The sequence below is a fragment of the Tamandua tetradactyla genome, chromosome 3 (genome assembly GCF_023851605.1).
Source record: "Tamandua tetradactyla isolate mTamTet1 chromosome 3, mTamTet1.pri, whole genome shotgun sequence".
Classification (NCBI taxonomy): domain Eukaryota; kingdom Metazoa; phylum Chordata; class Mammalia; order Pilosa; family Myrmecophagidae; genus Tamandua; species Tamandua tetradactyla.
This window is the reverse complement of record NC_135329.1, coordinates 210,806,449-210,820,867: the sequence shown is the minus strand read 5'-3', so window position 1 is coordinate 210,820,867 and position 14,419 is coordinate 210,806,449. Positions and strand designations below refer to the sequence as shown.

The window sequence follows — 14,419 nt, the reverse complement described above, 5'->3', positions numbered from 1 at the left end:
GCCCATGAAATTTTAATATCACAGATATACTATCTGTTTTCTTAAGATGTACATGCACACATGCATGCACATGTATAGATATGTGCATTATCCATTAAAAAGCAGGATTTTTTTCACACCCCGAGAGCCAGTTTTCACCCTATTGGGGGCAACAATGGCCTTGTTCATGACGTGTGCTGTAGATCTTCAGAGCAAACTCAAGGAGGTCTGTATGCTCAATTAACTTGCTGTAGAAAGCCAGGTCACTATAAGACCAGCCTTTTTTGTAATCAAGATTATTTTTGGAGAATATTTACGGTTGTAAGAGAAGAATTGCCAAAGACTTGAAAACTGGCTGCAGTGATTCTTGGTGTCTGTCCTGCCAGGGGAGAGCTTGGTGTGTAGCAGACCCTCTGGGGAGTATCTGACCTCATAAGGTGGGCATCTTTGAGGGCCTTTGACTGACAGGCAGTCTTCCAGCTCTGCAGAGACAGAGTTAAGCTGTAGAATATGGATAACGATGCAGATGTTTCCAGTTCATAGCAATGAAAATCATTCCTGTGCCAGCAATTAAATGAGTTTTTTCTGGAGAGAATATTAATCTCCATAAATGAAATTCTCATTTTAACACTTTCCTGGTTCCCTCATGAGCTAATGAACTAAAAAAAATCTTCAACATGTTGATTTAAAAATTATCTACTTGTCTATTGTCCATTTTTTGCCACTGATCACTGATTAAGGCATGTTATAGAAACTTCTTGCATATGCTCCCGTACTGCAGCCCACATTCCCCATGGCTGCCATGCATCATTTTATAAAATAAAGCTTTCCATAAATAAGCTCCCCCACTGACAGAACTCCTTTGCTACCCAGTAAAGGCTAAAGCAAGTGGAAAACCCAGCGGTCCTCAAATTGTGAACCAGCCACACCTGCACCAGACAAAACCAGCTCCAGCAGCCTCACCTGGGAACCTGTGAGAGCTGCTGGTTCTCAGTCCCTGCCCCACACCTACTGAATCAGAAATTCTTAGAATGGGGCCCAGCAAAGTGTTTTAATAAACCCTCCAGGTGATTCAGGACCACTGGTTCAGACACCACCTCTCACCCCAGGCCTACCCTATCTCAGTGGCATTTCCATCATCCTCTACCCCAGGCCCCTCCATCCAACTGACCAGTCTCTTTTCTGGCCCAGCATCCCCCCTGGACACATGCTGGGCCCTCTGTCAGGTGTGTCTTTGCCCCACCAGGTCCCCTGCTTAGCTCTTGCTCAACATCTTTGTAAACTCAGCCCATGGGCCCTTGAACAATGGCTCTCAACCCACTGTGTCAGAAGACAGGGGTTCTTCTGGACATTCGGGAAGGCCCAGACTCCACCCCAACCAAAGATTTGATATAATCGGTCCTCAAGGAGTGGGAACTTCACAGTCTTGTCCATCTTTGTATCCCAGCAGTGGACAGGCACACTGACCGCTGAAGGTGACTGGACTCAGAGGAGGGTGTCCATGGCATGGTGGCTGTACCTTCGGCACCTGCAGGCAGCGGATCAGAGTGTTCATCACCACGGAGGGCTTGGCATTTCCCTTCTCTGTGATTATCAATGAGGCCAAGGTTTTGCGCATATCAAGGCCCACCCCGGCAACGTCTGTCTTTGCCGACTCGCTGTCCATGATGTCCAGGAGGTTCGTTACTTGTTGGAAAGTACCTGAAACCAAGATGCCACTAGGTGTGATGCTGAGATGACAGTTCCAGGAAACATTCCTTATACCCCTGGCCTGCCCTACTCCTGCACACCTCTATTACACCTGCAGCTAAAAGCTTCCACACTCATGTTTGCACAGGACTCCTCCTCTGCACAGATGGGGAAACTGAGGCTCAGACTGGGACCTGCCCTCACAGAGCAAGTGGCTGAGAAGAGGCAGGCATGCGGGGAAGCAAGGCTCCCTTACCTTGGTCATCTGGTTCTAGGGATTCCAGGTCCTCTGTTTCTTCTGAGACATCCTCATTTGAGCCTGCTGCTGCTTCTGCCATCTCTTCCTCAAGAGATGTTTACCTTTTGGGATAAACAAGATCTATTAAAGTATGTGGTGTGGTGACCATACTCCAGGTGACCACCAGTGATTCATTCCTTTGAATAATCCCCTGCCCTTGAGTGTGGGCAGAACATGTGACTTTCTGCTAAACCATGAAATATGGCTCAGGTGCTGGATGTCACCCCTATGATCTTGTTATGTAACATAAGATTCTCTTAACAGACCAAAGAGAGTTTCTTGGGCTGGCCTTGGCAAAGTCAGCAGTCCTAATTAAGCTGCCCATGGAGAGGGCCCCTCAGCCAGGAACTGTGGGAGGTCTTGGAGCTGAGGGGCTCAGTCCTACAACCACAAGTAACTGACTTCTGCCCACTATGCTGGGCAGCTTGGTTGACACCTTCATTGCAAACTTGAGAGAACCTGATCAGAGGACCCAGCTAAGCCAAGCCCAGACTTACAACCCAAGGAAAGTATAAGACAATAAGTGTCTGCTGTTTGAAGTCCCTACATGTGCAGTAATTAGTTATACAGCAATATATCACTAATACACTTGGTTAAGAAGAACCCTCGATTCCCCCTTTCTAGAAATGTAAGAGTAATGACTAATGAGAAATTCACTTCAGCAACATTCACTGTCCTTTTCATTGCCCTCTCAACATCAGTAGCTCCCTAAGGGATGACTGATACTGATACAAGGGTCAAGATGGGGGCTGAAAAGTAGCCAGTGCTTCCTCCCCTTGTCCCAGTCCCCTTATCCTCAAGGTCCTCCCCTTTTCCTCTGGTGAATTCTTCAAAAAGCTATTCTGGGACTGAAATGCTGACCTTTTCTGCTAGTCCTCTTCTGGGTGGAACACACAAAAAAATTACTGCAAGAAAAAGCTCCGTCCTTGACCTAATAAAACACAAGGGTCATGTGGACAAGGCGGGTCAGGCTGTCAACAAAGTCAAACAGTCAGACTCCTCAGTAATCACACTGACAATGAGTGGGTCTCCCGACAGGGGGAGGGGGTTCTCAAGAAGTATCACCGTTAGGTCCCAGTCCCTTGGAACTCTGAGCTCCAACTGCCTCCTTGAGTCTCTATCAACCCAGAGCTTTGATGCGTGGTAGGGCTAAGATGAAGATGCCATATCACATTGCCATTTAAATTTCCATTACCCACACGCATGTGATGACATCTGGTAGCCTGTGGGGGAAAGTGGGGTGGTGGGTGTGGGGGATCCTCTGGGGATACAGTTATGTGAGCCCAGGATGGGGGTGGGGCTGGCCAAGGCAGCTGAATAGGAGCAGAGGGATGTCAGAGGGGTCCTGGGGAGAGCACTCCTTCTACCCAAGGACTGTATGACTTGCAGAACAAGGAAGTGGGTTTCCACCAGCAGATGCTTAGGAGATAAAGAACCTCAAAGAGAGATAGGAGGGTAGAAACCCTACTTCCCTGCACCAAAAGTGAGAGCCAAAGGATTTCTATGTTACTTGTAGCTGTGCAGATCCATAGTAAGAAAAATGAAATATTGGTCTTTGGGAACATTTTTATCCATTGAAAGGCAACAGAACAAGACCAAGAGTCAAAAAAAGAAAAAAAGACCCAAAGCCATCTAGGTCCAGGACTTCTTGGGTAAAACTCTCTGCTTCAGAATTCACCTCTCTCTGCCAGATTAGAGTTTCTCAGCCTTGTGTAGATGGGGTTATTTCTAGGGAGTTCACTATCTTTGGTAATAGCCCATTTCTACTTCACTGAATCCAAATAATTAGAATGAGCTTTCTCTATATAGTGCTGAAAACTTCTTTCTCATAAAATACTTATCTTGCTCCTTGCTATGCCTTTGGAAGCCACACTGGATAATCTGGAACAGACCCACAAAGACTGTTGCCATATGCCTTCTTTCACAGTTCCTCTCTCATTTCTCCCACTTCTCACTTTGAAGGGCCTTTTGCCTCCTTCAAAGATCAGTTAAGTGACGAGATTGCAATTTCATCCCACAGACCCTGACTCCATGCCTACTGTGTGCAGCTAAACATGGTATCCATGTGGTGGTGGACACAGAGGTGGGTAGAACTCACCTTTGTTCTCTGAGGGTCTTCAGATGGGACACATGAAAGATCATAGATTTAGAACCAGAGGTGAGTGCAACAGTTAGTAGTTGCTGTGTAACAAATCATCCCAAATTATGGTGACTTAAAACAACCATGTGTTATTGTTCATGAGTCCATGGGTCAGTTGGTTAGCTCTACTGATCTGGGCTGTGTCTGCCTAAGCTCGACTAGACTCACTCCTGCACCTTCTGGTGGTATGCCTGAGAGCTAGTTGCCTTAGGGGGGCTCATACTCATGTCTAGCTATTGGTTTGCTATTGGCTGAAGTGAGTAAGGTATCTGGAGCATGAGTCTCTCATCATGCAGCAGGGCTAGCCCAGACTTGTTCTGAAAGCATCTGGGCAGGGTTCAAAGAAAACAAGCAAACACATGAAATCCTCTTAGAACTAGTGCCCCTCACCTCTGTCAAAGTCCATCAGCCCAGGTAGGTCACCAGGCCAGCCCTGACCCAAGGATTGGGAAAATAGACTCCACATCTTAATGAGAAGAGCTGCAAGGTCACATCACAAAGGACACAGATATCAGGAGGGTGGGGTAGGGGGTCATTTGTTGACTGCTTCCCCAGTGTACAGGTAAATAATGACATGCTTAGAGACAGGTTGTCTACAGAGGACACAAAGATAATAAGATTGAGGGGAATGAATAGGACTCTATGATGTCCAGACATAAAAATACTTGTGCTTTTTTCTCTGATTATAACAATAAAATAAAATTTTTATTTGACTCATAAAAATATCACCCTTACATGCATTCTTCTGGGTTTCCTATCTCTACTTCCATGGGAGCTAACCTAAAAATAAAAACTAAATAAAAATTTTTAAACAGCACTGTATAAAAACTTGTAAGCTTTAAGGCAGGATAAGACCAAGCAAAAAGTGGGAAAGGTGGAAATATTATATGGGAGCCAACCAAGGAACCACGCATATGTAGTAGACACAATTTGTGGTCTCTGTCCAGCTCACAATGCTCCCTCCACCTCTGACCCATGGGGTACAGTTATGGGTTCCCAGTGGCCATGCTTTTGACTCTGTAACCCCTCCCTTCACATCCCTGATTGGTCAAGGAGTGGACATTCGATTCAGCTGGGCCAATAAGATTCTTTTCCCCAGGAATTTGGAGCTGGGGGTAAGAGAGAATCCAGCCAGTCACTTTTGTGTGATGCGGGAGCAGGGGTGTAGGGACGGCTATTTGGGAAGACAAGCGTAAACAGCTGCTCCCAGAGTGAGCAGAGAAGGAAATGAAAAGGGAGCCCCCACTATTGCCAGGTCCCTGGAGCTGTGGCTGTGCCCCTTGGCCATTAGGAAGCCAAGATGTCCCAAGTTGGGTTTTGTTATTTGTAATATGAGGTCTAAATGCTACTGACACAAAGGTGCAAAGAAACTTGAGCAGATGGGAGGCCACAGCAGCTTGGGGGTTCCTGAGAAAGGGGAGGGCATCAGGGAACTGTGGGCAGTGAGGTGCGGAGGGACTCCGGGCAGACTGGGGGGACTTTGAAGGAGGGTGGACGTGGTCCAAGAGTCACTGCAGAGCCACAAAGATGTGGGGAGGGCTCTGTAAACAAGAAGTTATGATTTAACAATTGATTATGACTACTGAATTATTATGTAAATGTTCCTCTTTTTTCTTTCTGGTATATTTGAGAAATCCCTGAAATCTCTGAACTATAAATCAGCTGCCCTGGTCTCTGATAATGATGGTATAAAAACCTTTATCTCGTGCCTTTGCAAGTGTAAACGCTGGCCCTATCTTTATCTAGTCTTTTTCTCAAAGTAGCAGATAAGGGCAAATCCCCTAATGCTAATGGAGGAAATTGAATCAGCTCAGAACTAACCATTAACTGGCTCCAGCACAGTTTCACTCATTACATTTGTAAGTTGTTTCTTCCTATACCTGCTATCGAAATGAAGATAACTCTGCCTCTCTTCCTTTCTGCTTACACTTGCTATTGAAATCGTGATGACTTCATCTCCCTTGTTAGAATCCATGAAAACCTTGAACCATCTAGACTTGGGGAGACAGATTTGCAGGCTGACAGGCCATCTGGTCTCCTACTTCGTAACTAGTAATAAACTCTTTGTCTCTTAAAACCACGGTGTCTCGGGAATTGGTCACTTGAGCACATCGGGCAGAGAATCCACCGCCTTTGTGCAGTTACTATTTGGCGACTCTGGCAGGACAAAAGATCCTAAGAAGCAAAGCAGCCAACTGCCCGTGGTCTGAGAGTCCTGGTAGGACAGGGAGACAGAGTAACCGAGTCTTTTGTGGCCACTGCACATTCTTTCATCTAGAGATTCAGCAGTTGGGTTTTTCTCTGTTCTGCCGACATGCCAGACCCTTTTGGCGCCTCAAAAAGTTTCAAAGACAGAAACCATTCCCAGTTCCAAGTCCGGATGTCTGACTGGTCAAGGTAAAAGTGGATCAGGAAGTTAGTCCAGTGGTCCAAGTCCTTCCTTGCTCTGACCTCTATGCCTGAGATTGTCAGCTGAATACTCTCCTAGAAAATAAATAATCCAATAATTAATTGGTATTTAATGAAACTAAATATGCCTGTTTAATTGGGGTGTTACTTGGGTATAGTAAATGCTTAATGCCTGTTTAATTGTTAATTAGTATGTTTGGTCTAGCTATTACTTGGTGTATTACTTAAATATATGGTAAGTGTTAAATGTTTTTAAATTTGTTAGTTGGTGTCTTACTGCATTTGTATTGGTCAAGCATTCTGAACTGGTTACTGATTATGGAAATTCTTTAAAATGAGAACCTTCGGGCTATCTTGAAAAATTGGAAAGATTTTAGTTATGAGTCTGTGAGGAAAAGGTTTATTTCTATAACACAATCCAGCCTCAATATGATTTAGAATCAGGAGAGAAATGGCCTGAGAATGACTCTATTGGAAAGAAACTATATTACAGTTAAAGTTGCTTTGCTTTACAGAAATGGGATGAGATGATGTATATTCAGACTTTTATTTGTCCCTCTTAAAAGTATTTGTGTTTCTGTTTCTTGTGTGACTGACTTTCTATTTGTGTCTTGTCTGCCTGTTCAACGTATATTCTCGTACCTCCAGATGGTAATAGCAAATTAACAAAAAATTCTTTTAAAGGACTATTCAAATTGCCTAAAGATAAATAAGCGCTTTTATATAAATAGATACATTAGTTCTCCTGAAGTTAAAAATAAAAAAAGAACCCTCTAGGCAACAGGGTTCAAAGCCTTAGTTTTTATCAGTTCTGTAAACAAACCTGGACATTAGAAAAAAAAACTGCCCCTGGAATTTCCCTAAACTACCAGAGGGCTGCCTCAGGGAAAAGGCAAAGACATTTTCCAACTATCCAGGTCACAGATTTAAGTGAAATAGATCTAATAATTGGAAATAATTAAAAGAAGGGCATAGAAACGCTCAAACCTGACTGCTCTCATTTAAAATTTTTAAAACTAAGTTCAACAGAATAGCCCTCATTGTTATTTATTATTATTATTATTTGCATGGGCAGGCACTAGGAATCAAACCCGGGTCTCCAGTATGGCAGGCGAGAACTCTGCCACTGCACCACAGTCTCCCACCCAGAACCGCCCTCATTATTTCTGTCCCACCTCTCCTTGCCCCCAGAGCCTAACGTTCTAAGACAGCCCTGAGGGAAGGGCTGGGTGCAGAAAGATGGGGGAGATGAGGTTAAGAATTCTTCCTCCTGGACCTGGAGATTAAAAATGGCAGGCATAGAAGAAATGCTATGGAATAGGTCATTTTTGCCAAAATTATTTTTTTCCAATAATGCCTTTGCAGTGGTAACTGCAGTAATCAGATCATTATTAAAATATAAATAGGCTTGGGATAGAAATAATTTAATGAAATCTATCTGCCAAATTTCAGTACGTATAATGGAAGGGCCTTGAGAGCTATGGAAAAGTTTTCCTGAATTTAGACTTGGGACAAATTAAACAATTGCAGTATGTTTTTCAGAGCTTCACAGTCAACATACTCTTCAGATTGTTCATATATTGTTCATATATTTTGGACATTATGATAACAAAGAGATTTTTCAACTTCCAATAGATGGAATAAAAAAGCAAAATAGTTGCAAAAGTTGCAGTGGCAAAGTCTAATCCAATTTCTGTTTTGATCAAATGCAATTTTATGATCTCCATACAGCAACTGTTAAAGAAACTGAAAGAGATTAGAGATGTGATTGCAACTAATCTGGTTAAGACTAAGGAAAATTAGAATACAGGGTAAAAGATAATATTGTCTATATTTTGCAACTTTAACTTCTGTGTGAGACCAAAAGAAGGTATGTTTATTTTGTCCAAAATTTAAATTATCTGTAGCATACTATCTAATTTTATTAAACAACCTAATTCAGATTTATTTGGAATGGAACCTAGAATAAAGAATAAAATCTTAATATTCTGTAGTTAATGTTATACCCTGATGCATTTCGGCATATTTTATGTAGAAAATGCCAAAGTATTTTGCAAAGGCCCTGAGAAGAAGTGGAACTACTGAACTTCTTCACTTGGGGCATTCCTGATATTCTCTTAAGCAATAGGGTCTCCCAATTTAATAAGCTGAGCCCTTGATCTTGAAACTTGACCTTAGAAAACTTATTTCTGTAGTGGCAAAGCTAAGCCTATTTATAATTAATGGCTAAGAGTTACCCCCACAGAAACACTTCTGTTGCTCAGATATGGTCTCTCTCTCTCTAAGCCAAGCCCTGCAAATAAACTCAGTACCTTCCCCCCTATGCCAGACATGACTTCCAGGGGTGTAAGTCTCCCTGGCAATGTGGGACAAAACTCTCATGGATAAGCCTGGATCTGGCATTGTGGGATTAGTTGACAAAAAGGGAGAAAATAAATAATTAAAGATTCAGTGACTGAGAGATTTCAAATCAAGTCGAGAGGTCATTCTGGACCTTATGAAAGTTTCAGCAGGTATTACAAACTGCCACAGTAGGGCAAGCCCCAACCAATAACGTTCCTGAAAACCCTAAAGGATACCCTGAACTCTATAAAGGTTTGTTTATCAGAGACTTAAAAGCTCTGGATTGTTCCTATGCCAGATAAGCCCTGAAACACAGAAGTACCAGTCTCTCCAGAACAACCAATTTCATTATTGATGCCCCTTTTCAGCATGAAGAAATTGCATGAGTCATCACTCAGATATCCCTTAAGATTGAGAGAATTATCAAATGAGAGGGAGGAGATGTAACTGAGAAGTTAAGATTTAATGAATGATTATGACAACTGAATTATTATATAAATATTTTTTTCTTTCCTTTTATATTAGAGAGGAAGAAATACCTGAAATCTCTGAACTATATTTCAGCTGCACTGATCGCTGATAATGATGGTAAAAGCCTTTATCTTGTGCCTTTGTGATTGTAAAAGCTGGCACTCTCTTTATCCAGTCTTTTTCTCGAAGTAACTTATAAGGGCAAATCCCCTAATGTTAATGGAGGAAATTGCATCAGTTCAGAACCAACCATTAACTGGCTCCAGCACAGTTTCACTCCTTTATATTTGTAAGTTGTTTCTGCCTATACCTGCTATTGAAATGAAAATAATTCTGTCTCTCTCCCTTTCTGCTTACACTTGCTATTGAAATTGTAATGACTTCTTCTCCTCTTGTTAGGATCCATAAAAACCTTGAACCTTTAGACTGGGGGAGATGGATTTTTAGGACACCAGGCATCTGGTCTCCTGCTTTTCATCTAACAATAAAATCTTTCTCTCTTCAAAACTCCGGCGTCTCAGGAATTGGTCACTTGAGTGCACCAGGCAGAGAATCCACCACCTTTGTCCGGTAACTGTACTGGCATGAACAGCGGTGTTCCAGCAGCTGGTGGGGGAAGGAGTGAAGGGGAGTCCAGTTCTGGGGCCACCCAGACTGAGACAGCCAGTCATGTTTGTTGTAACATCTTATCCCAAGACAATAAGCATGAACTTGTGCAAAGATTCAGTTATTAGGATAGTCAAAGGCCTTGTTTGTAAAAGAAAAGAAAAGTTAAACCACAAAGCAGCCATGGTTATGTAAATCCAGGTATGTGGATGCAACAGAATACTCCTTGGTCACTAAAAGTGAATTAAATGTCATACAAAAACATAGGAAATGTTCATGATAGAATGAAGTGAGAAAAGCAGGTGAGAAAACACTGGATATATCTGCAATTTCTCACACTTAGAATTATTTGCTTAAAGAGTAACAAATGGTTACCCTTGAAAACCACCAGTGATTTTTATTTTCTTGCATGCATGTATCTGTGTGCACATATGTGTGTACACATATGCACGTCTATGTTTTTCAAATTTTCTTTCATAATCACGTATTACTTTTGTGATTATAAAATGTAAGTTGGGGGTCCAAGGGTAGTTCAATGGTAGAATTCTCATCTGCCATGCGTAAGACCTAGGTTTGATTCCCAGCCCATGCACTTTCCAAACAAACAAGCAAACAAACCAACAAAAAAACAAACAAAACAAAAAAATTTCAACAAATGGTGCTACAATAAGGGGATACTCATAATGGAAAAAGAATGAACTGTGACCCCCGCCATACAGCATACAAAAAAAAATGCAACTTAACAATAAGGAAATAAACAAATTCAACATTAATGAACAGAAAAACACCTAAGGAATATAATTTATATAGATTTATTAATATTTGTGAGCAACTTCATATAAAATTACTTGCCAGACACCATCCTTTGAGTTTTTATCAAATCTGCATCCACTTGGCATAAACAATGATTATCCTCTCAAATACATCACTCATCAATTTTACAGCATCAGTCTTTTCCCCCAAATCAGAAATCCTAGATTGTTCTCAATGGAATATATGTCATTTATTCATTTCAAGTACAAAGTTTGTCCCTAAAGGAATACATTTCCTTCTTTAAATACACAATGTGATGACACCTGTCACATCATGAGTATGAACTAGGAGCAACTGCTACCAGTGAAGGAATCTGTCACAACAGCCTACAGAGACCAGACGGTGAGGTTAAAACTGTCACCTGTGGTTGTGGCAGCCAGGATCACCTCTTTGCTTCCCAACAGAGACCCAGGCTATGTATTTCAGCAAGAAAAGGGTAATGGAGAAAAGAGAAGAACCATTCAACTCTCTCAGTAATTCATTTGAAGGATTATAGCACAGTCCAGATTAAATAAGGATATGGGAGTCGGGAAAGAGGGATGTAATATAAATTCGCAAATATCTCCCTATAAATTGACTCGAGATTAGATTATTTTCATTACAAAGAAACACTCTGGGGTGTCTACTTCATCGAAAAGTATTTCTTTAATAACAACAAAATGAATTCAACTCCGACTGTTTTTGCCAAATTGGAACTGACCAGGGAATGGATTAAAATATCTCCGTGTTTCCCACCCACTTTTCAATGCGCCTTGGATTTAGGGGTTTTCTTAACTGGCGCCTTTTTCCCGAAGCATCTGCGGTAGCTGAAGAGGCAGCATTTCCAGGTGACGAAGAGGGCGGTCAGCACGACGGCCAGCAGGAAGCCGATCACGTCCAAGGAGTGGTACTGGTACCAGGTGAGGTCATGGGCTGCCGGGCGCAGGTGCGGCGCCCCCTTGTGCCGCATCACAAACTCCACCCAGAACACGGCCAGGTCCAGCGGCTCCACGGGCCGGTCCTTGTGAAGGCTGGACAGGCGCATGATGTTCTCCTTGTAGCTAAGCACAGAGAAGTCACGTTAGAGCCTGGGACGCGGCGCGCTGCCCTCACTCATGCTTGCCCACCGTCGGGAAGGCCACCAGGCTCTCCACATTCGGTGGAGGAAGCCTGATTCCATTATAACCAGAAAACAAAAAATGCACACACAGAATAAATGTTATTTCTAATAAAGAAAGAATGCTAAATTTAGTGTGAGGCTGGGTCTATGCAGCCTGCCAAAGTAGGATGGATTCCTGTTTACTGTGGACTGCATAGACAGCTGAATCAGAACATCCAAATCCAAGATGGGTTAGATGCTTCAACTCTGAGTGCAACTGCACTACAAGAAGGAGAAAGGAGGAGAGGAAAAGGAGACGAAAAAGAAGACATTTGTATTCAGGAATAATTATGATCTTTGGTGACCTTAAACAAATCCCTAAGTTTGATGCATTATTATAGGTTAATTATTGGGTTACAAGTGGTTGCTGATCACATGGAACAAAAGATCAAAGTAAATAAAGCATTAATATTGTTACACTAATTAGTAGCATGATGTGGACCTCAGAAACGAGTGTTGTCAGTGCAGCGAGAGAAGTCGGGTTTTAATTTTATGGGTGGGTGAGCAGCAGGGCCCTGCGGCTGGCACCCTGGGCTGCTGGGAGAAGTGGACTGGCCTTATGGGGAGGGCCTGACAATCCCTCCAGGAGCGTGACCTGAGGTTACACGGATTTTTCCTTTTTACACACTGGCACCACTAAGAGCAAGGCCAGTGCCTCTTTCACATATTAGCACCTCCAGTGCTTGAAGGCAGTCATTGTTTCTCCGTGGTTTCTCCTCCCCATGCCTGGTGTAACCCGCTGTGTTGAGTCTCTGCCCTTCTGAGCACATGCCAGTTTCTCACATCTGAATTCCTGACTAATGTCTCTTTGAAAGGGAAGCTACTATGGGGGAAGGCTCCTGACATTCCCTCACTGACACACTCATGTACACAGGTACACACACACACACGGCACATATGCACACACACGCACACACATGCACACATATATACACGTGTGTACATGTACATGCATGTGAACACGCATACTTGCACACTGATGCTCATGCACACTCATATGTACACACACATTCTATCGAGTGTAGGATGAAGTCCCACCACTGGCCATCACTTCTCTCCCATGGGTTCTGATCAGGCTATTACCAGTAAGCATGAAGGCAATACACTAAATTTCATTCCTAATTTGATGTAGTGGCTTTTGTCTTATGGAGAATAGTTTTCAGGGCCACATTTGAATGAATTCATCTTTGCTTTTATTATAAGAGCTTTATCTGTGATATCATTTATGCAGTCCTATGTACAAAATTTCTCTCAGGTTGCAGTGCTGGAAAACTGTACCTCTAAGAAACTGTTTGTTTCTATCATATGGACACCACACTTTTTGTAATCGAGTATTTTTGTCTTTGCTTTGGCCATTAAGGGGCTCTAATGTCGAGTCTGTTATCCACTTAAAGAAATGTCCAGAAACCTTTCTAGTCTCCAGTTTTCTGGAGCAGCTAGAAGGAAAAATCTGAGATGATGGTATGGTAGCCCATGAAAACTCTGGGAAATGTCCTGAAACTACTTGTTCAAGAGTGCTTTTAAAACTACTGCTTTTTACTTTCGTTGCTTTGTATATATGTAAATTATACAATTAAAAAAGTAAAAAAAAATTATATAGGCATAAAAAAGAAATGTATAGGAACTTATAAAAAGATGTCTATTATGGTAACATTTTTTCATAAATTGAAGTTTTAAATATTCTAGAGAAAAGGAATTTCAAAATTATGTTTCTGATCAATTTTATAGGAATTAAAGAATTCTTTTATAAACTGAATAATAACTCCCAAGATATTTTATTTATGAAATCTGGTATTTTATGTTTTTTTTTTACCTTTTAATATTGTACTGTGAATGCTATGGTCAAATATAGGTAGCATTCCTCTGTACCTTCTTTCTTCCCGTTTATTCCTTTGTACTCTCTCTTACCTTTTGTCATTGATGACGGTTTTTATGGCATTTTCAAAGTCTTCAGAAGTCATTTCAAGGACGTTCAGGGTCACTCCGGCTCCCCGGGAATCCATGCGCTTCGCATTGTCCATCTGATCACCAAACAAGGGCAGCATCACCATTGGAACGCCATTGCATATTCCTTCATAGATGCCATGAGAGCCAGCATGTGTGATAAAGGCTCGAGTCTTCGGGTGACCTGAGAAGCCAAGCAAGAGAGAGAGAGAGATGGCTGCGGTCAGCTTATCAAGTTGTGCAGTCCGACATCCTCTAGATTTGAAAGCACCCTGTACCATAATATGAAATGCTCAATAGGCCTCTTGCCAGTCCCACAGCTCAGGACTGTATCCTCGAGGACTTGAGAGTCATCTCCTTGAACTGCAATCATCAAGGAAAATAACATTTTATCTTCCAGGAAAATGTGCCTACTTTCAGCTAATACATGTGTGGTGGTTTGAAGGTGCATGTACCCTAGAAAGATATGTTCCATCCAATCCATTCCTGTGGGTATGAACCCTTTGTAACCAGGATCTTTTGATGAGGTTACTTCGGTTAACATATGACCACCTCAAACAGGATGGGTCTTAATTATTACTGAAGTCCT

General features: G+C 42.2%; 2 protein-coding genes and 1 long non-coding RNA gene across 11 annotated transcripts in view; 1 reads left to right on the top strand and 2 right to left on the bottom strand.

The window, feature by feature from the left end:
- The window catches only part of MROH2A (maestro heat like repeat family member 2A), a 78,790-nt gene extending 75,497 nt beyond the window's left edge, over positions 1 to 3,293 (bottom strand). For 3 of the 7 annotated variants that reach the window (XR_013173131.1, XR_013173133.1, XR_013173132.1), the window contains exons 1-3: positions 2,828 to 3,289; positions 1,925 to 2,028; positions 1,499 to 1,680 (exon numbers count right to left, since the gene is read on the bottom strand). Coding sequence is in view for 3 of the 7 variants with exons in the window: in XM_077155494.1 (XP_077011609.1) it covers positions 1,499 to 1,680; positions 1,925 to 2,006 (264 nt within the window). In the remaining 4 variants the exon portion in view is untranslated. Of the gene's footprint in view, positions 1 to 1,498; positions 1,681 to 1,924; positions 2,029 to 2,827 lie in introns of all 7 variants that reach the window. The other 4 variants (XM_077155494.1, XM_077155495.1, XM_077155496.1 and 1 more) reach the window with 3 other exon arrangements.
- LOC143678280 (uncharacterized) lies at positions 3,050 to 9,813 on the top strand. The gene is made up of 3 exons (XR_013173137.1): positions 3,050 to 3,109; positions 3,987 to 4,124; positions 9,384 to 9,813. It is a non-coding gene; the product is annotated as an uncharacterized LOC143678280 (long non-coding RNA).
- A 918-nt stretch (positions 9,814 to 10,731) lies between these two features.
- The window catches only part of LOC143678276 (UDP-glucuronosyltransferase 1A1-like), a 161,595-nt gene continuing 157,907 nt past the window's right edge, over positions 10,732 to 14,419 (bottom strand). For all 3 annotated transcript variants that reach the window (XM_077155499.1, XM_077155498.1, XM_077155497.1), the window contains exons 4-5: positions 13,795 to 14,014; positions 10,732 to 11,788 (exon numbers count right to left, since the gene is read on the bottom strand). In XM_077155499.1, coding sequence (XP_077011614.1) covers positions 11,491 to 11,788; positions 13,795 to 14,014 — 518 coding nt within the window. In that variant the 3' untranslated portion in view covers positions 10,732 to 11,490. The remainder of the gene's footprint in view (positions 11,789 to 13,794; positions 14,015 to 14,419) is intronic.